We start from the raw sequence: 20860 nt of genomic DNA, 5'->3' as shown, positions 1-20860 counted from the left end.
GGTGGGGTTGATTAGATTCATTTCCATTTTGGTGCTGGCATACATGCCAAGAGATACGTAACGACTGGTTATCCCACTTTTAGTGATATTTAAATTTTTTTTTTTTTTTTTTTTTTTTTTTTTGCGGTACGTGGACCTCTCACTGTTGTGGCCTCTCCCGTTGCGGAGCACAGGCTCTGGACGCGCAGGCTCCGCGGCATATGGGATCTTCCCGGACCGGGGCACAAACCCGTGTCCCCTGCATCGGCAGGCGGACTCTCAGCCACTGCGCCACTAGGGAAGCCCTAAATATTTTTAAGATTACACCTCTTTCCTTGTGGTGTTAAAATGCCCTATTTAAAAAAAAAAAAAATTATTTGGTTGCGTTGGGTCTTAGTTGTGGCTTGCAGGCTCCTTAGTTGTGGCATGTGAACTCTTAGTTGTGGCATGCATGTGGGATCTAGTTCCCAGACCAGGGATTGAACCCTGGCCCCCTGCGTTGGGAGCGTGGAGTCTTAACCACTGCACCACCAGGGAAGTCCCTAAAATGCCCTATTTTTATGACATGATTGTGATATCTATGATAAATATTTTCAAGCTCAAAATTTTCACTAAGTTTTCTGAACACCTATGATATGCAAGGTCTATGAGGGTACTAAAAAAGAATAGGACACAGTCATGGAATGGTGCACATATGCTGGTACATAAAGAAGATCCTGCTCTGAGTCCATATGATAATAACTAGCACTTGTAAAGGCTGAATGAGGGTACTTTGAGAGGAGCAAAGGACACGCTCTGGAATAAATGCCAGGCCACTGTTGGGCTTCTGAAGGGTAGACATCAGCCATTTGTTTTTTAACTTTGTATCCATCTTTCATAGCATATCTAGAAAAACATATCGTTTGCTTGCAATATCAGTTTACTGTGAGTTAAATTGAAGTTGCACAGGAAAGTCTGTAATGTGCTTAGTATGTACCGATATCACTTTTTCTCCAGCCTCTTCTGACCTCAAGCAGATGTAGACAGAGTGAATTAAGGGATTATGAAGATTTTTGCTTCAAGAATATATGTTTCTTGGAAAAGAGTATCTTTTCCAAATGATTGGTTTTGCCTTCTCTACTGGTTGAATAACTAACAATACAGTAATATTTGACTGGAAAGAGAATGTAAGAAAGAAAAAGAATTTTTATACCTTTGCTTTTTAACTGGTAAGGGTAGAAATATACTGTGGATAACTCAATCTTGCCATCTGTTTAATTTTTAGAATATTTGTCTTTAAGTGAAATTTGTTTTTGGCAGAAAAATTAAGCTCCCCCAAGAAGGTTGTTACATCACCAAGAAAACTTCCTCCACCATCACCACAAAGTAGTGGACCAAAGCGAGTACTTCCACCTAAAACTTTGGCAAATTATTTTAAAGTGTCTTCTAAGCCAAAAAATAATGAACAAATAGGAGCACTTCTGGAAAATAATAAAGGTAAGATACTAAATTGACAGAGGCCCTGATAACATAAAAATATGATCACAGTTCATGAGTTCCTATTGCTATTTATTAAACCTCAGTTACACTGAAGGTCATATATATAGGAGTGTTGATACCTTGTTTCAGTTTTGATAATGGATTTCAGTTTGAGTTTATTCTGTGGAAATATCCAGTGTTCTGTTAAAAGTTGATTTTATCTAAAATATTAATGTTTTATTTATGCAGGAATCAAAAATTCTTTTGAACAGAAACCAATTATTCAGACTAAATCTACAAACACAACTAACAAAAATGTCAAAGAGTTTGGGGCTGAGGAGCCCAACAGGAAAAATGCAACATCTCTCATTCTGTTTGAGGAGGTAGGCTTACAGAGGTATACATTTGTGATACCTCCTGATAAAAACTTATTCTAAAGATTACTGTATGTTTTACTATGAAGGACTGTAAAATAGCCAAGAAGGTCAGGAATAATTGTATCTATTTGAAATTAAAGTGAATGAAACTGTCAGCCATAGAAGAATTTTTTAGGAACATGATTAATGCAATTCAGTTACTGTTTAGTGTTTGTAGAAATTATTCTGACCCATACTTATCCAATTATAGGTGACTGCATTTTTTTGTTTTTAACGTTTGATAATTTTTTTACCCTTTTAATAGTATAAGACGTTGTAAGCTTTTGGCATGGTGTGAAGTCACACTGTTCACAAATTCATAAATTCTGTCTCTAATAGACATATAGTATATCTACTATGATAACTGATATGATAACATAACAGTTATGATAACATAACTGACATCCAATAAGTGTATTGTTACTACATTAATATTTTAATAACCATTTGTTCTTAGGTTGATGTCATTTTCGAAGAAGATGCTGGCTTTTTGAATGCAATCAAAACATTCATGGCAACCACGAAAAGGCCTGTAATCCTTACAACAAGTGGTAAGTAACCAGTGATTTTACAATTACTTACTATTGATTAAAATATTTGGGGAAAGCTTCTAATTTTAGTTAGATATGTTCCTTTAGAAGTCTGCTGGTAAATTAAGTCTGTTTTTTTCCCTAAAACGAGGAGGCTTCTAAATCTTTTTTTTTTTTTTTTAATTAATTATTTTTGGCTGCATGGGGTCTTTGTTGCTGCACGCGGGATCTTCATTGCCAAGTGTGGGATCTTTAGTTGCGGCATGCGGGATCTAGTTCCCTGACCAGGGATCAAACCTGGGCATTGGGAGCGTGGAGTCTTAACCACTGGACCACCAGGGAATTCCCTATATATTGTTTTATAACATTCTTTTCTAATATTTGTCATTACAAATATTCAGTAGAATATCTCTGCTATGGATTTCTGTTGGAAAATGTTTGTGTTAGACTCTACTTAGAAATTAATAGCCCGTTTGATAGTTAATGATTATACTCTAAAAATATCGATAAAAATCATATTAATCCCAAGTGAGATGGTAGTTTAATTAAAAAGTCAAGATGTAAGTTCAATTCCTTAATGACATAATTTGCATATTTTATTTTCATTACTGATGAAATATAGAATACTTTCATAGAAAAGTATGACTAGAGAAAGTACCTTAGTGGTCTTAATGTTTAAAACTATGTTTTTTCCGCATAGATCCAACATTTAGTTTAATGTTTGATGGCTTCTTTGAAGAAATTAATTTTAACACTCCTTCACTGGTAAGTTTTGAATTTTGATCAGCATAAATTATATATCACAATTATATAGAAGGTGGTTTATTATAAAATTTAGTTATAATTTTTAAATGTGGTTACTAAGGGGTATGTTAAAATTTCTGCATTTTAGGAGACTTCTGATTATCTTTTTTTTTACTTTAAAAAAATATCTTTTTCAAAATTCATGTATTCAAATTTTCACTAGACTCCAGTGTTCATTAGGTCTTTTTCATAGTAACCAGTGCTTTACTGAGGTGAAATTTGCATATAGTTAAAAATGCACTTAAGGGGCTTCCCTGGTGGCGCAGTGGTTGAGAATACGCCTGCCGATGCAGGGGACACGGGTTCGTGCCCCGGTCCGGGAAGATCCCACATGCTGCAGAGCGGCTAGGCCCGTGAGCCATGGCCGCTGAGCCTGCGCGTCCGGAGCCTGTGCTCCGCAACGGGAGAGGCCACAACAGTGAGAGGCCTGCGTACCGCAAAAAAAAAAAAAAAAAAAGTGCACTTAAGTACACAAATTGAAAAATGTGAACAGAGATAAACATCCATGTAACCATCACCCAGATCAAAATATAGAACATTTCCATCACCTCCAAAGGTTCCCTTGGGTCCTTTTTAGGCAGCACTCCCCTCTCCACCGGAGATAACCACTATTCTTTATTTTATTTTATTTATTTATTTATTTGTTTATTTATTTATTTATTTTTGGCTGTGTTGGGTCTTCGTTTCTGTGCAGGGGCTTTCTCTAGTTGCGGCGAGCAGGGACCACTCTTCATCGCTGTGCGCAGGCCTCTCACTATCGTGGCCTCTCTTGTTGCGGAGCACAGGCTCCAGACGCGCAGGTTCAGTAGTTGTGGCTCACGGGCCCAGCCGCTCCGCAGCATGTGGGATCTTCCCGGACCAGGGCACGAATCCGTGTCCCCTGCATAGGCAGGCGGACTCTCAACCACTGCGCCACCGGGGAAGCCCCATTTATATATTTTTTATTTTTGGCTGCGTTGGGTTTTCGTTGCTGCAAAGGGGCTTTCTCTAGTTGCGGTGAGCAGGGGCTACTCTTTGTTGTGATGCGTGGGCTTCTCAATGTGGTGGCTTCTCTTGTTGCGGATCACGGACTCTAGTCGCGGGCTTCAGTAGTTGTGGCATGCAGGCTCAGTAGTTGTGGCTCACGGACTCTAGAGCACAGGCTCAGTAGTTGTGGCTCACGGGCCTAGTTGCTCCACGACATGCGGGGTCTTCCCAGACCAGGGCTCGAACCCGTGTCCCCTGCATTGGCAGGCAGATTCTCAATCACTGCGCCACCAGGGAAGCCCCCTAAGGGATTTTCTTAAGGTTTAATAAAATTGCCTTCAGGATTCAGGTTGGAGAATCTCCCATAAAATTTTCCTTGCTGTCTCAGACTGTATACAGTTAATAAAAGAAGTTTATGTAAATGCTTTTAATTTGGTACCATATTCCTTTATATTTTTCTAGATCATTCTCAATAAGAGCTTAAAATATTGTGAATCTTAGCAAAATTTGGCTTGCTTTTTGATGTTATTGATGTATTTCTGTTAACTCTGCAGTTGACCATGTTTCTTTCCTGTGTCTCTCTCCCTCCTACCCCCACCTCTCCCCTCCTGTCTCTCTCTCACTCTCTCTCAGCTAAATGTTGCCAGCTACCTACAGATGATCTGCTTGACTGAGAATTTTAGAACCGATGTAAAAGATTTTGTAACATTGCTAACAGCAAATACTTGTGACATCAGAAAAAGTATCCTTTACTTACAATTCTGGATTAGAAGTGGAGGTGGATTTTTAGAAGAAAGGCCATTATCTTTTTGTCGTAAGTTTATTTGTTGTAAAAGAAATTTCTGTAATGGGATCCTATATTAAAATATATTCTGTACCAAAACATTTGAAAGATTATAAAAATTTTGAGCATTGAGGTATCATGTTAATATTAAAAGAAACATACATACATCAACTTAGTTGATGAAAAGTTTTGTAAGCATTAAATGTGGGTAAATACAATTAAACTGAACCTGGAACAAATGGTTACTTGTACATTTATAAACATAGTTGCTTATAAACAAATAGAATTATATTATTTAGCAACTTCCTTTTTTCACTTATTAAAAAAATAAGTATTGGTAATTTTTCCATATGTAAATTATTTTTAGATGACTGTATTGTAAGTTCCTTTTCAGCTTCCTTAATAGCCTATAATTCTCTCTTTCCTAAGAACTCTATTATTTCAGAAATGCTTTATTTTATTTCTTACCAATCTTCAGTCACTGTTACCTAATTCAAGTCACAGACATTTACTGAGGACTTTCTCCATGCCAGGTCCTGTGTTTATATGAATAAGACATGGTTCCTTCCCTGAAGAAGTTCATAGTTTGTGGTTTCCATGCTCCATAGTCACAGTTCTGTAGTTACAGATCCTGCTCTGGGAAATATACAAATATTTAATTTTAAAAAAGGTGAAGTTCTGTAATATTAATCCCTTATTGGTTTTCTGATTAGTTCAAAATTTAATATCTTATTTTTTTAATTAATTAATTTATTTATTTGGCTGCGTTGGGTCTTCATTTCTGTGCGAGGGCTTTCTCTAGTTGCGGCGAGCGGGGGCCACTCTTCATCGCTGTGCGCAGGCCTCTCACTATCGCGGCCTCTCTTGCTGCGGAGCACGGGCTCCAGACGCACAGGTTCAGTAGTTGTGGCTCACGGGCCCAGTTGCTCCACGGCATGAGGGATCTTCCCAGACCAGGGCTCAAACCCGTGTCCCCTGCATTGGCAGGCAGATTCTCAACCACTGCGCCACCAGGGAAGCCCTAATATCTTATTCTTTTTCAAAGTATTTAATTCAATTTAAGCTGGCAGTTTTAACTATTTCTTAGAAGTAAATATGATAAATAAGACATGGAAAATATCCTATTTTAAACAAAATAGTTAATAACTATCACCATATTACTGGTTATAAAATGCAATACCAAGAACTTTAGCATTATTTCTTTTCTTGAAGATCTTAAATGCATTTCATTCCTGTCTTAAAAATAAAACACAGATACACACTCATTGGAAATCAGACAATACAGAAGTATATAATGTAAAACGTAAAAGATCTTGCCCCATTTCTTAAAGGTAGCTACTGTTAGACCTTTATCTATGCATATACAAATATTGCTACCTACTTATTTAGCAAAATTAACCAATACTGTATGTATTGTTAAACTATTTGCTTTTTCTTACCTCACAATTTATTGTCAGTACGTATAGTTCTAGCCCTCTCTTTTTCACAGCTGCATGCTATTCCATAATATAAAGTGGATGTAACGTAATTTAATTAACCTTTACCTACTAGGTGACATTTAAGTCATCTTCAGTTTGTTGTTAAAGTATGCAGTGAATATCTTTTTTAATTTTGCTAATTTAGAAGGTGAAAAATGAATGGTATCTTATTTTAATTTCCATGATCACTGGTAAAATTGTACATCTTTTTATGAGTTTATTCGATATTTGTGTTTCTTCTGTGACTTGCCTGTCCAGTCCTTGCTCTTTTTTCTGTTGGATTGTTTTGTAAGCCCACCCCACACCCCAGCCCCACTTAACCTGTGTAGAAATCATGTTTGTATTGTACGCTTTATGAATTAGATACATATGGGGAGAATAACAAAATGAGGGTTAGGTCCAAAAAATGCCAAAGGGGACTTCCCTGGTGGCACAGTGGTTAATAAGAATCCTCCTGCCAATGCAGGGGATGTGGGTTCCCTGGCCCTGGAAGATCCCTCATGCTGCATAGGCACTAAGCCTGTGCCTGTGCTCTGGAGCCCGTGCTCTGCAACAGGAGAGGCCACGACGGTGAGAGGCCTGCGCATTGCAACTAAGAGTGGCCCCCGCTGGCTGCAACTAGAGAGGGCCTGCCCGCAGCAAAGAGACCCAACACAGTCAAAAATAAATAGATAAATAAATAAATTTATTTTTTTTAAATGCCAAAGGATCTTGGATTTTAAATAATTGTTTAAATAATTGCTTGCTACAATTTGATAAAAATATGGATAGCTAAGGTTTTCTTTTACTAATTTTGTAGGAGGAAATAGCAGAAATGTACAACTTGTTTGCTCTGAAGATGACCCTGATTCCAAAAATAATGCTAAAAATAGTAAAAGGAATCCAACAGACCTTCCCAAATGTGACATTGGCTGTGCTGAGACCTTGTTTGGCCTTAAGAACATTTTTTCCCCATCTGAAGACTTATTTTCATTTTTGAAGGTATTTTCAATGTCTAATAAATTTATGTTCTTTTTCATCTTCCCAACACTCACTTCTGTCTTTTGAATCTTAAGGTTAACTTAAATTTACCAGTAATTTTTACAGGCTTCAGATTTCTGATTTTAACACATTGTACCACTTTGACAAATGGTGCATAGGCCTTGCTCTAAATGTATATTATAGAATTTAGAATAGAACTTAGAAATATTTCAGATTAAAAAAAGACAATTTCAGAACAGTAGTTTTTAAGCAAATGAGCTTCTAATTATTGAATTAGGGTATATACTATTAGAGAATTTAATTTTTTAAATTAACAGTCTAAATATTTTAGACTCATGATACTATTTGATGTATTAGGGAAGTGTAGGTTAATAAAATTATGAGGGTTAGCGACTCATTACTTTGAAAATAGATAGGAATGACACTATATTCATATGGGTAGAAAAATGTTCAGACTATGTACTGTTATGACATTTCTTTACTCAATATTGTTTTTCAGCACAAAATCAGAACAAAGGAAGAATGGCATAAGCTCATCCAGCTTCTTACAGAATTCCAAATGAGGAATGTAGATTTCTTATATAGTAATCTTGAGTTCATTCTACCATTACCTGTTAATATCATTCCAGAAACAGAAAACTTTTCTGGTTCATCAGTAAGTGTGGACACCAATGCAGCAACAAAAAATATGAAATGTCTTGCTAGGAAACTTTCTGAAGGAGAGAAGCCATTGAAAAAGTCACAAAAAAAGAAACATAAGAAAAAGATGGTAATTTTAGATGATAGTGACTTATTTGACACCGAATTGGACTTTTCTGATGAATTTATTAGGCTTTCCTCTGCATCTTCTCCAAATTCAGAAGAAAGCAAAGCTAGAGATAAAGAAAGCAATCCAGAGACAAAGAAGCTAAACACATGTCTAGAGTCAAACGTTGAATCTATTCCCCGTTCTCCTAAAACACCAGCAGAAAAGAAATATTCTGTCCTTGTTTCTCACTGTTTAAATTCTCTCACCGAGTTCATGGACAACATGTCCTTCTTAGATGCCCTTTTAACTGATGTGAGGGAACATAGGGAATTTGGTAAAAATGATTTTGGCTGGACAAATGGAAAGGTTAAAAGTGGACTTTGTGATGAGTTTAGTCTCGAGAGTAGTGATGGATGGACTTCTCAAAGCTCTGGAGAATTAAAGGCAGCTGTAGAAGCTCTCAGCTTTACTAAATGTTCTTCTACTATTTCAAAAGCATTGGAAACCTCCCTGAATTCTTGCAAGAAAGTAGGAAGAGATCCAACAAAAGAACTTACTTTTTATGTTTCGCAAAAGCGCAACAATGTACACTTCAGTCAGTCAGCAGCTAATTTAGAGTAAGTCTTGACTTCTGTTTACTTTTTATTTTTCAATAATAAATGATAAAGCGGAAATTATTAGTTTCTTTCTCTTACTAATTTTGAAATGCTGGCTTTATTGATCATGGTAAGCCCTTCATATTAATAATGTAGCTTCTAATGAGACAGTTAAGGAGACCAGCCTGATTGCTGGGAAGAAAAAGTGAGAGATTGGGGTGGGGGTTAGATTTGGGAGACTCTTGGATAACAGGGAAGGGGTCTGGATTTGCTGTGCAGACAGCAGGTAGCCATTAAAGTCTTTTCAGTATGGGAGTGATTGATGTGTTGAAAATGATATAGAAAGTGAATCTGGAATACAGTTAATCTAGTCTAGACCAGAAGCAGGGAGAAGCAGAGACCAGCAGCTGGTTTTGGGATTGTTGCATTTTTATTGGGCATTAAAAATCAAAAAATAATGCATTACTTTTAATTTACAGCAGTGCTTGGAAGAGGATAGCAGTCATCAAAAGTGTGTTTTCTAGCCGATCTCTTCCGAACCTGGGTAATAGACAAGCTAGTATAATAGAATACTTGCCAACTCTGCGAAACATTTGTAAGACTGAGAAGCTAAAAGAACAAGGAAAAAGTAAAAGAAGGTAGTTTCTACAAAAACATTTTACATAACTATTTCAAGATTGATAAATATTCTCATCTGATGGAACTATTAATATTAAAGTATGTTTTTCCTTGTAATTTTGACAGATTCCTGCACTATCTTGAAGGAATTCATCTTAACATTTCAAAAGAGACTATGAATACTTTGGCAGCTGGCTTCCCTTAATATCCTACATTTACAGTGCCTTGTACAGATTCTTACATGGTCCTTAAGAGACATTTTTTTTTTTTTTGCAGTACGCGGGCCTCTCACTGTTGTGGCCTCTCCCGTTGTGGAGCACAGGCTCCGGACGCGCAGGCTCAGCGGCCATGGCTCATGGGCCCAGCCGCTCCGCAGCATGTGGGATCTTCCCGGACCAGGGCATGAACCTGTGTCCCCTGAATCGGCAGGCGGACTCTCAACCACTGCGCCACCAGGGAAGCCCAAGAGACATTTTTATAGTGATTTTCATGGAAGAGTTTATTTCTCTTAATGTACATTTAAAACATACTATTTGTATATTTCTTATTAGTGTGTAAATATTTAAAATGAAAATTACAAATTGTATTTATAATTGTGGTAGTGGTGGGGTTTTTTGAATTTTTTTGTATTATCTGATTTAGCGTTGTTGGAGTATTTTTGTATGTGTGTGAGCTGTTTCTAGAAGGTAGAGTTCACTGAATATTTCTAAAGGTGCTTCAGTGCTAAACTAATCCATAATTTTTCCCCTTCTGGTGACCCTTAATCCACGCTGTGAATGTGAATCACCTAGGTGATAATCTTTTTTAAAAATAAGTTTACACAGGGCTTCCCTGGTGGCGCAGTGGTTGAGAGTCTGCCTGCCAATGCAGGGGACACGGGTTCAAGCCGTGGTCTGGGAAGATCCCACATGCCGCGGAGCAGCTGGGCCCGTGAGCCACAGCTACTGAGCCTGCGCGTCTGGAGCCTGTGCTCCGCAACGGGAGGCCGCGACAGTGAGAGGCCTGCGCACCGCGATGAAGAGTGGCCCCTGCTCACCGTAACTAGAGAAAGCCCTCGCACAGAAATGAAGACCCAACACAGCCAAAATAAATAAATAAAAAAAAATAAGTTTATACAATCCAAAATACAAAATAGCATGTATAATACATAAGCAAACTTCCTAGGAAAGAAATTTCAAAAAGTAAGATCTTCCTGATAAAATTATTTTTAGCGTACTCATCCAGTATATTTTTACCATGTGAATCACTGAACGCTGACAAGGTGAAATCAAGATTATGAATTGTAGTTTTCGTAAATCTTTTTTAGCAACCATACAAATGTGATATCTTGTATATTTTGACAATTCAAATCATTTGTACATTTTTCTTGTATTTTTATATCATTGGTGTTTTATTTCATAAAGATATTAATGATAATATAAATATTTTGGACAAACTGCTATTCACTGAAACTGTAACAAAGGATTCTACCCTAGGATTTCTACATGATAGCCATTTTGACTTAAGGTTATATTTTTGGAGAAAGTATATATTTTTAATTACAAGATTTTAAAATACCACATTTCACTTAAAAGCATTTTTGCAATCAGATGTATCTGAAAATAGTTTCCTATTTCAAGTGTTTATATTATATATTAGCTTAATATTCAGTTACATTATCTGGTGAATTAATTTTTACTTCAAAAGATAAGGATCCTAATTTTGTACAGTTGAAAAACAGATGTATACCTGTGTACAAAATGTTTTTACCTCTTATTTGTTCAACCTACCTTTTCTTGTATTGATAGTACACTGATTTAATTAAAGGCTAAAGCTAAAAGACTGCAATGTTTAGAGAGTTCCAGATGTAATCATCTGGGTAAATATGGATATTGTATAGGCTTGGATATAGTCTATATCTTATAGGTTTTGTCCCTGTACAAAAGAGAATAACATCTAAGGCATTTTTTTAAGTATATGGATTTATTATTTTCTACTGAATGCAAAAGTCCACTACCTGTAGAGCATTTACCAGTTAATTTGGTCTTTAATTATTAGAAAATTCGGATAATCCTCATCAATTGAGGAACCAAAGTAAAATAACTCCATAGAATTGTATTTAAATGATCAAGAACCAAGAAATAATGGGGGTATTTTCCTCCCTAAAAGGGACACATTTAATATCTTTTTTTTTAAGGTTAAGCATAATTTTGGGAAATATTTTCTCAATTCTTAAAGGTTCCTGTAAGACTTAAGATTTACTTTTGTGATAAAAGTAACCAAATTTTGATGACTCTTCAGTACTTAGCATCTTCCTATAAATGTCTAATTTGGACACATTTCACTACAGCTATTTCTAGAAATGTTGAGAAGTAGAATGCCACACATCTGGCATGAACAATTGAATGGTTGGTGAAACTGTTTACTAAAGTATAAAACAATGGCAAATGACGTGGTCTGGAGGAAAGAGAATGATTTCAGATGTGTACTTGGAGGTATCTACAACAGTTACAAGGTGGAGATGCTCACGTATACAGTCACATATGTAGAGATTTACATGTGCACGGCCACAGTCTAGAGTGTACATCAGACTGCCTAGGGAGTTGGAGGTGCTGGAAGGGAGGACTTCCATGTATTTTATAGATTTCTGATTATTTGAATTTTTTTTTTCCCAACAAGTATACTTCACTTTTAGATTAAAGGAAAGAAAAGACTTAATGCTTTGACATCAGAGAGACTTGGGTTCAGTATAGGTGAGATATAATGAGGGCCTGAACTAAGGCAAATCTAATGGAAATGGAGAGATGTGGGGAAAAAAGTGCTACTTTTCTCAAAAGATGGTCTGTTAAGTAAAATATTTCAAAGTTTAGGGCTTCCCTGGTGGCGCAGTGGTTAAGAATCCTCCTGCCAATGCAGGGGACACGGGTTCGAGCCCTGGTCCGGGAAGATCCCACATGCCATGGAGCAGCTAAGCCCGTACGCCACAGCTACAGAACCTGCTCTCTAGAGCCCACGAGCCACAACTACTGAGCCCGTGTGCCACAACTACTGAAGGCCGCACACCTAGAGCCCGTGCTCCGCAACAAGAGAAGCCACCGCAACGAGAAGCCCACGCACCACAACGAAGAGTAGCCCCTGCTCGCTGCAACTAGAGAAAGGCCCGCGCATAGTAACGAATACTCAATGCAGACCAAAAAAAAAAAAAAATTTCAAAGTTTAAAAATGAGCCTATTGGGCTTCCCTGGCATTCCAGTGGTTAAGACTCCACGCTTCCACTGTAGGGGGTACAGGTTCAATCCCTGGTTGGGGAACTAAGATCCTGCATGCTGCATGGTGCAGCCAAAAAAAAGCCTATTAAAGCTTATTTGTTTTGGGCTTAATAGATTGAGCTGATGAAAACTCCCTTCTGGAGGCAGTGCATCAAACCCCATTGTACTTTCAGAGTAAGAAGAGGATTCTACAAGCTGTGTTATCAGTTATATTTAGCTTTATTCCCATGATGAGCACCATCCAGAAAAATCATTATTCCCTATTTTAACAGTATGAAGATAATGCAAATCCTTTAGTAGAGATGGCATTTGCCTTTCAAGGAAGATAACTTTGTTTCTTGTTTTGGATGTTTAGGGAACATCCTATTTTTTAACGCTTAAACCCAAAAGGCACAGAATCTCATATTTATTGATTTAGCCTTGGTTTATTATTGTGTAAACCACTCAGTAGCCAAAAGTCTGACTTGAAACATCTAAATACACTCAAACTTATGTTTTCTTCTCCATTAACACGGATGTTCAAAACAGTTGGTTTTAAAACTTCAGACCTAATAAATATAAATTAATATGACATTAAGAACATGTAACATACTAACCTCAGAATTTTAAGATTCAGTATTAAAAACTGCCAATTCATAAAAGGCAATAGCTTGTAATAATGAATCATATAACTCTTCTACCCTGTATTGTTCAGTAGATGAAAACATCTGTCTGTAGTGGACTATCTTATCTAGTGGGAAGAATACCCGAGGCTCTTCTTTCAGTACAGACTCTGAGAGGAGCTGCTTCACTACCTCTTTTCCACTAGTCCGTGTGTCACCAATCATCAGTTCAAAGTGCTTCCCCACTGCATTTCGATTCATGCTCAGCACCTGATGATGGCCATCCTGGGTAAAAGTTGTATTCAGCAAGGCATACAGCATGGCTTCCATGATATGAAAATGTAATAGTATGGGAAACAGAGATGAGTTCTGAAATGAAGGTCCTGTTTTCTCCAGGACATAGAAGTCGGCTTTAGGCATCTTTGAAATAACTGAAGAAATCTTTTTTTTTTGGGTGGGGGGGGGAAGGAGGGAAGATAAAATAAGTGAACAGAAATAATTCATTAAGTTTTATTGTTTGGGCCCCCTCTCTGTCCCACTTCTACTTTTTAAATATATAACTTACATAATATTGCTATTGACAATTTTGAAGTAATTGAAAAAGCATTTTATGAAGGGGTCAGGACAGCCAAGTTCTTTCTAGTAGGAACAAGCTGAGCTAAAACAAGTCAGTTAATCCTCCTAATTACTAGTTTCTTCATCTGTACAATGGGCTTCATAATTCCTAAAAATTATATTGGCTTTAAGATTAGACACAATTGTCTTATTTAGCTTTTAAAAAATTCTAGGGTAGAGTATAGGGTTGGAATAACTAGCCTAGAATCAATCACCTCTGCAACTGACTAATCACATCATATACTTGATCGAACCAGTTTTCATAGATATAATCAGGATGATCATTACTTACTGCCCATCTCACCAGGTTTTGAAGACTAAATGAGACAATAAGTAATAGTGTTTGAAGAATAAGCTTTATAAAAATAAAAATAAGAAAAAAGAATAAGCTTTATAAATATGGTAATGAAGTTTCTTAACATTTAGAGTAATATACTTTACCACTGATTTTCTCAGGATCTGCCTTTGATTCATAAGGCATTTCTTAAAATAAATGATTCAATTTTAAAAAAACTGTAAGTGATGGAAAATACAGGAATGGGTGAATAATAAGTACCCAAAGAAAATCCATCCTTACTATCTTATTTCATTCCTTTTAGGACTAAAAGACTACACAAGGAGCTCTAGCAGGTAGGGATTTGGAGGTGTAACTGCCTTACCTCTTCTAAATAGACCGACGATAGGTATGTTCCTTTCATCAATCGGCAGTATTCAGTTTGCTGCCAGTCCAGCACTGCCAGTTTACGATCAAGGTGAGCCCAGGCAATTCTTCGAGTACCAGAAACAATGGATACAATACTATTAATTGCCTAGAACAAAAAAGGCTGGTTTAATTACAAGTGTAAACATTTTAACAGATGTAAAATTTAAGATACAAACTCAGAAATCCAAATTAGTTTATTAATAGAAATATATTTACAGTTTATGAACTAAGAATTGTTAAAGAGTAATTATTATTAAAAGGTAACCAGTAGCAGTCTTTTACTTGTTAAACAGAACTTTTACTTGTTCTCAGCAACTAGCTCAAAGTAGGCATTCAAACATTCAGATGTTGCTGGGGAATGTGCTAGATACTGGGAAACAAGGGACATAACCATATATTATAAGAAATGCCACCATACAAGTTACACTGTAGAGAGGAGGAATGGTCAGGAAGACTTATTGGAGGACTAGGAGAATGAGTAAAATGGTAAACGGGGAGTTATTTCACCCAGATGTCTGCAAATACAGGCTGACACCTCTCACTCAGGCAGTGGAATAAAGAGTGCAAGTGGGAAAAGGGCAGAGGGGTAGGCAAATTTCTGCAAAAAGTAACTTCCTTTATCCTGAGAGCTACAGGGAGCCACCAAAGCATACAACATTCAGGTGTAACACGAGATATACATTTCAGAAAGAACATGGACAGCTGTGTGGAAGATGACGGGAGGCATCTAGACTAGAGGTGGGGATTTGTGTTAGGTACCTGTTGCACGACAAAGTACTAAGAATCTAGGTCACAGTGAAGAAGCACAAGAAACAGATCAGAAGTAATAGGAGTAGAATTAATATGTGAGATGAAGGAGGAGCCTAGGAAAACAGCCATATATCTTCTCAACATTCCTCCTAAGTAAGTCTTGCCCAGACCTACTTCTCTACATCCACTGTCCTTGCTTCCTAGAATGCCTTCCTCTTCCTGCTAGCCTAGTTAGCTCTCCATGATCCAGGCTGAGTTCTTCTAGTAAAGATTCCCCAACCCAGTTCTCTCCTCTAAATTGCCAATTTACTACCTGTACATCTCATTCTTTGAGAATAACCATATAATAGATTATCTATTTATATGTGTATCTCTGGGCCCACCAACTAAACTATAATCTGCCTGAAGAACCCCGTCTTGGTGCCCAGAATAGTGCTTTGGTTCTCAAATATTTAGGCAGTATAAGACGCATTAAGAAAAAAAGAGTATACCTTAAGTCTCTCTCTTCCTATTTCTGGTTTGATGAGCTTTCTCAAGAGCCGATTTTCCTGTAACTTCCTTTTTTTCCCTCCAGTCTCTGGATTAAGAATGGAGTTACAAACTTGAATGGTGGTTTTATACTGGAACAAGGGCACATTCATTAAACTCTCCAAATTCTGAAATGGCCCAAACTTTTCTCTGTGCTCTACAATACTGAGGGACTTTTTTCCACGAAGCAATGTGAAAGCTTCAAGTTCTTTATTAGACGCTGTATTCAACACATGCAAGATGGAAGCCTGCTGTTCTGAAGAGAAGAGCTTGTCAAGTGCCTTTCCAGACTCCTTTGCGTTTTCATCAGAAAAATCAACATGGGGAATAATTTTCTTTGGTGCAGTGGATTTTTTCCGACAGCAGGAATTATGTAGGCCCTGGAATAAGGAGAACCCTAATGGAACTGGAAAACATCTCCACCTCCCTGAAAGGAAATTTTAGCAAAATGTAAGTTGAGACGTCTTAGTTCCTTTTAGCGTTAGTTGTGGCCTAACCAGAGCCTTTGCAAAGTGACATTGACTTTCCTATAATTTAACAACTAGTGGGGCTTCCCTGGTGGCGCAGTGGTTAAGAATCCGCCAGCCAATGCAGGGAACACGGGTTCGAGCCCTGGTCCGGGAAGATCCCACATGCCGCGGAGCAACTAAGCTCGTGCACCACAGCTACTGAGCCTGCGCTCTACAGCCCGCGAGCCACAACTACTGAAAACCGCGTGCCTACAGCCCGTGCTCCACAACGAGAGAAGCCACCGCAATGAGAAGCCCGCCCACCACAACAAAGAGTGCGCCCCGCTCACCACAGCTAGAGAAAAGCCCGTGCGCAGCAACGAAGACCCAACGCAGCCAAATAGAAAGAAAGAACTAGTGGATCATATCCATAAGAGATACCTTCTGATTTCTATGGATAACGCCTAGGTTTTACTACCTAGAAATCTTATTTTATGTCCAAGAAACATGTATTTAAAAAATGATTTCAACTGCTTAACGTTTTTGAAATTTTTAACCTTAGAGAAATCTTTTTCCAATTAATAGATCTTTTTAACAATATTTATCTTCAATAGTTTCTTTCTCATCCAGTGGATCCAAATAAAACTAAATTTTAGGGAATTCTCTGGCGGTCCAGTGGTTTAGGACTTGCTGCTTTCACTGCCAGGGCCAGGGTTCAATCCCTGGTGGGGGAACTAAGATCCCGCAAGCCACATGGTGCAGCCAAAAATAAAGAGAAAAACCAATTTTTATACGTTTATAATAAATGTTTTAGCTGAGTGGTAGGTTTAAGGGCGGTTTTTATTTTCTTTTGTACACTTTTCAAGATTTCTACCATGACTATATTTCTACAAAGAAGAAAAACCATATAAAGAGCAACTTTGTAAAACCAATGGAAACTTTGACATTGCGGCCACAGAACAATAACGCATCCAGAAGCAAGCAAGCAGCCGTTGGACTCTGAACCCTCCGCCCTCGGCGCAGTCCGAGGAGTCGCTCGTGGACCCCTAACCCAGGGAAGAAAGCACAATCGCTCCTAGGCTCGGCGACCAGAACCGCCCCGTCAACTCAGCGGGGACTCCAAGAAGGAGACCTGGACACGGGACCCAAGGGGAAAATACTCCAGGACCAGGGGCTAATGTCAGACGGGAGATTCACCCAGTATTGCAGGCACCCTACCTCCCGCCAAGAGGAGACTAGGGAGGTTCATCTTCCACGTTAAAGCAGTAGGGTCCCGCGCCCGTCTTCCTCCACTAACTTCCGGTTCCTGCGTGCTTCGCCCAAAAGCGCCCGGCCTTTCAGTAGAAAGGTTCCAGCGGAAGCAGCGTGCCGGCCGGCCCGAGGTTGTTCCCGCCGGGCTGTTGGCAGCCGCTCCGCTGCGCGTCTGGGCAGACGCCGGCCGGGTTTGTGCCGGGATCCGGAGCCCACGGGTGAGCCGCAGGCTCCTTCCACTGCATACGGGAAACGGCCTCGCCCTCTCCGGCCCGTGACTGCCGGTGAGCGAACGCCTGGGCGGGTTTTAGCCTGTAGTTGGCAAGATCCCTCCTTTGGGGAGACTCTCTGGGTTTATTATCTAGGCATACAGATTGATGAGCTCCTATTGGGGCCCCGCCTAGAGTCTGGTGGGGGAGCGTGGGCAGGAACATACATAACCAAATCACCAGGCAAAATGGAATAACTGGGACAGGTGCGAGGTGGTGTTTCAGGAGCTCAAGGGGGGAACGGTGTGAAGGCAGCCTTCAAGGAAGGGAGAGGTAGGAAGAGGTGGCTTTGACACTGGGCCTCGAAAGTATGCTATTTGGAAGAGATGGAGGGAGCCGAGGCTGGCTCCAAATTTGGCTGGGCCTCGAATGCAGAATGGATCAGCTGAATAGTTCCACAAGGTAACTCGAAACCACCGGGGCTTTTGTAGAGTCAGATTTGAGGTGTGTTTCTAAAATTTTGGGCATATGTTGAAGTGTGAGGCTGGATTGGAGGTAAAGAGCCTAGTAGCAAAGTGTATTTGGAAGCTAGTGTATCTTCTCAAGGGACAGGCAACCATAAGGGGTTGAACCTGGGAGGTTGTGTGATCAGGCCACTCAGGATGGCTGTTCTCTTGCTCTCTGTACACACCCTGCTGGAACAGTCCCTGCTTCTCCTACACCCTACTCAGGTGGCTGACCTTCGCTCCTAATCATGGAGCCTAATCAGTAAATGCCTTTGTGCTTGCCCCCGGCCCCAGCTAGTGATTTTTCTAATCTACAGCCCAAAACATCTCCACTGGGATAGTTTATCAAAGGGGCAGTGAGGGGCTGTGCTCCTCTGCTGGTTTCCCTGGTAACCAATGTACCCACCTGACGTCATTTCCCTCTATAACTGGTAACCTCTCCCCCCCCCCCCCGCACCCAATGAAGACTGCTACCATGTTCTGTCCTCCACCATGTGGGGCTGCTCCAAAACCCTTTTGCTTCATATGTGTAAGATCCCTTATCCATTAAACCATTGATGTCTCTGTTGCTAACTCTGGGTTCTTTCAGGAAAGATGGGACGACTTTAGCTAATTTTGTGAAAAACAGGGAAGTCAGGAGGGCGGTGGCTTTGGGAGGGAAAGATGGTGTGTTTGCGTTTTTATGAGGCAGCAGTGTCTGTGTAGCTACTGTCCAGGAGGTGGTGGAGATGTGGCCAGTTATAAGTACTCATGAGAATTCTAGGATTCTTGCCAATTTCTGTGGAACTTAGGAATCCAACACAAAATAAAGCCAACTTTTTGTGCAAAATTCTCCAAATCAATGGGAAATAATTTCCTTTTAACTCCAAGGCTTATTCCACTTAATGAGGTGTTAATGAGTTGAAATGTATCCCTCAAAAAAGATTGTGGCCTTATTTGGAAAGAGGGTCATTGCAAACAATCAGTTAAGATTAAAATGCTGTCACACTCCAGGGGGTGGGGGGCAGCTAATCTGATATGACTGGTGTCCTTATAAGAAGAGGACCCTGTGAATGCAGGTGAAAATGGGGGCGGAGCTTAGAATGATGCATCTACAAGCTGAGGCCAAGGGTCATCAGCAGGTCACACACACCACAAGCTGGGAGGCAGGCATGGTGCAGATTTGCCTGCAGAAGGAACCAACCCTGCTTGCATCTTGATTTCAGGCTTCTGGGCTCCAGAACTGTGAAAGAATACATTTCTGTTGTTTTAAGCCACCCAGTTTATGGCGATTTGTTACAGCAGCCCTAGAAAACCAATACACGAGGCCATACGGAACACTGGTGATTGATGCTTTCTGAGAGGCTGTGGTTCACTGGCAAGATACAACAAATGACTTGCTGTCTGCACAACTTAGACAGTTTCTCATCCCCTCTGAACCTCAGCTTCCTCATTTGTGAAATGGAGGTAACGGTACCTGCCTCACACCGCCAGGAAATCCTGTTGAGAGGATTTCTCGTTAGAAACTGGATGCAGAGAGCCTGGCATAGAATAAGTGTTCAGTAAATGTTACTTCCCCTATTAAACTTTCATCTCTCCTTTGGAGCTGATTATTAATGACCTTGAGGGGAAACTCCCTCATTCCTCAGAGCATTCATTCAGAATTACGTTGACAAGAGCCTGGAAGTAGTAAGAGGCAAACACTACGCATGATTTACTGTAAATCAGAATCAGTGGGTTCAAAATGAAAGTCATCATCTTCCCCAGAAACTAGCCCCTCACTTCCCTGTTTTTGTTGCCCAGATACAGATAGCCCTGGCCCTTCCCATGCCTGTGTCTAGCCTGTTATCTAGTTCCTGTGTTTTCAAAACTTTTTTGAACGTGACCCAGGACACATTGATGATGTACGTGTGAAACAAAAGCTTTATTTAAAAATACTTGTACCAACAAGGACCTACTGTATAGCACAGGGAACTATACTAAGTATTTTGTAATAACCTATAATGAAAAAGAATCTGACAAAGAACATATATATATATATATATATATATATATTTAACTGAATCACTTTGCTGTATGCCTGAAACTAACACAGCATGGTAAATCAACTATACGTCAATTTAAAAAGAGAGAGAGGGTCTTCCCTGGTGGCGCAGTGGTTGAGAGTCCGCCTGCCAATGCAGGGGACATGGGTTCGTGCCCCGGTCCGGGAAGATCCCACATGCCGCGGAGCGGCTGGGCCCGTGAGCCATGGCCGCTGAGCCTGCGTGTCCGGAGCCTGTGCTCCGCAATGGGAGAGGCCACAGCAGTGAGAGGCCCGCGTACCGAAAAAAAAAAGAGTGGGTGTGTGGGAATTCCCTGGCGGTCTGGTGGTTAGGACTCAACGCTTCCACTGCAGGGGGAACAGGTTCGATCCCTGGTTGGGAAACTAAGATCCTGCAAGCCGAGCACTGCCCCAAAAAAAGAAAAAAAAGAAGAAAACAGGTAGGTGTGGTTCTGTTTGGGACCTAAGTGGGAAAGATTTTATACCCTGTTAAAGAGTGGGAGGGGAAGCGGCCACCTCCCTTTTCTTCTTGGAGCTCTGGTGATGGGAGGATGAAATCAGAGGAGCATCCATCTCTCCGTGGACAGGCAATGCTGACGAGGGCTAGAAGAACAGGCC

At 39.7% G+C, this 20860-nt stretch overlaps 2 protein-coding genes across 2 annotated transcripts in view; one reads left to right on the top strand and one right to left on the bottom strand.

Moving 5' to 3' along the window:
* Positions 1 to 9790, top strand: part of ATAD5 (ATPase family AAA domain containing 5) — a gene marked incomplete at its 5' end in the record, with an annotated part of 35536 nt that extends 25746 nt beyond the window's left edge. Inside the window, 9 exons of the mRNA XM_082860525.1 lie at positions 1279 to 1455; positions 1687 to 1820; positions 2311 to 2404; positions 3084 to 3148; positions 4787 to 4967; positions 7215 to 7396; positions 7896 to 8761; positions 9220 to 9378; positions 9485 to 9790. Coding sequence (XP_082716651.1) covers positions 1279 to 1455; positions 1687 to 1820; positions 2311 to 2404; positions 3084 to 3148; positions 4787 to 4967; positions 7215 to 7396; positions 7896 to 8761; positions 9220 to 9378; positions 9485 to 9563 — 1937 coding nt within the window. The 3' untranslated portion in view covers positions 9564 to 9790. The remainder of the gene's footprint in view (positions 1 to 1278; positions 1456 to 1686; positions 1821 to 2310; positions 2405 to 3083; positions 3149 to 4786; positions 4968 to 7214; positions 7397 to 7895; positions 8762 to 9219; positions 9379 to 9484) is intronic.
* Positions 9791 to 12247: 2457 nt separating this feature from the next.
* TEFM (transcription elongation factor, mitochondrial) lies at positions 12248 to 17532 on the bottom strand. The gene is made up of 4 exons (XM_082860297.1): positions 17472 to 17532; positions 15768 to 16231; positions 14483 to 14632; positions 12248 to 13649 (listed from the first exon to the last, which is right to left on the bottom strand). The coding sequence occupies exons 1-4, from the start codon at positions 17500 to 17502 to the stop codon at positions 13212 to 13214; spliced, it is 1083 nt and encodes a 360-aa protein (XP_082716423.1). The 5' UTR covers positions 17503 to 17532; the 3' UTR covers positions 12248 to 13211.
* Positions 17533 to 20860: the final 3328 nt, after the last annotated feature.

Source organism: Leucopleurus acutus (assembly GCF_964270905.1).
Source record: "Leucopleurus acutus genome assembly, chromosome: 19".
NCBI lineage: Eukaryota > Metazoa > Chordata > Mammalia > Artiodactyla > Delphinidae > Leucopleurus > Leucopleurus acutus.
The sequence above is the reverse complement of the archived record's forward strand: the minus strand, read 5'-3'. Positions and strand labels throughout refer to the sequence as shown.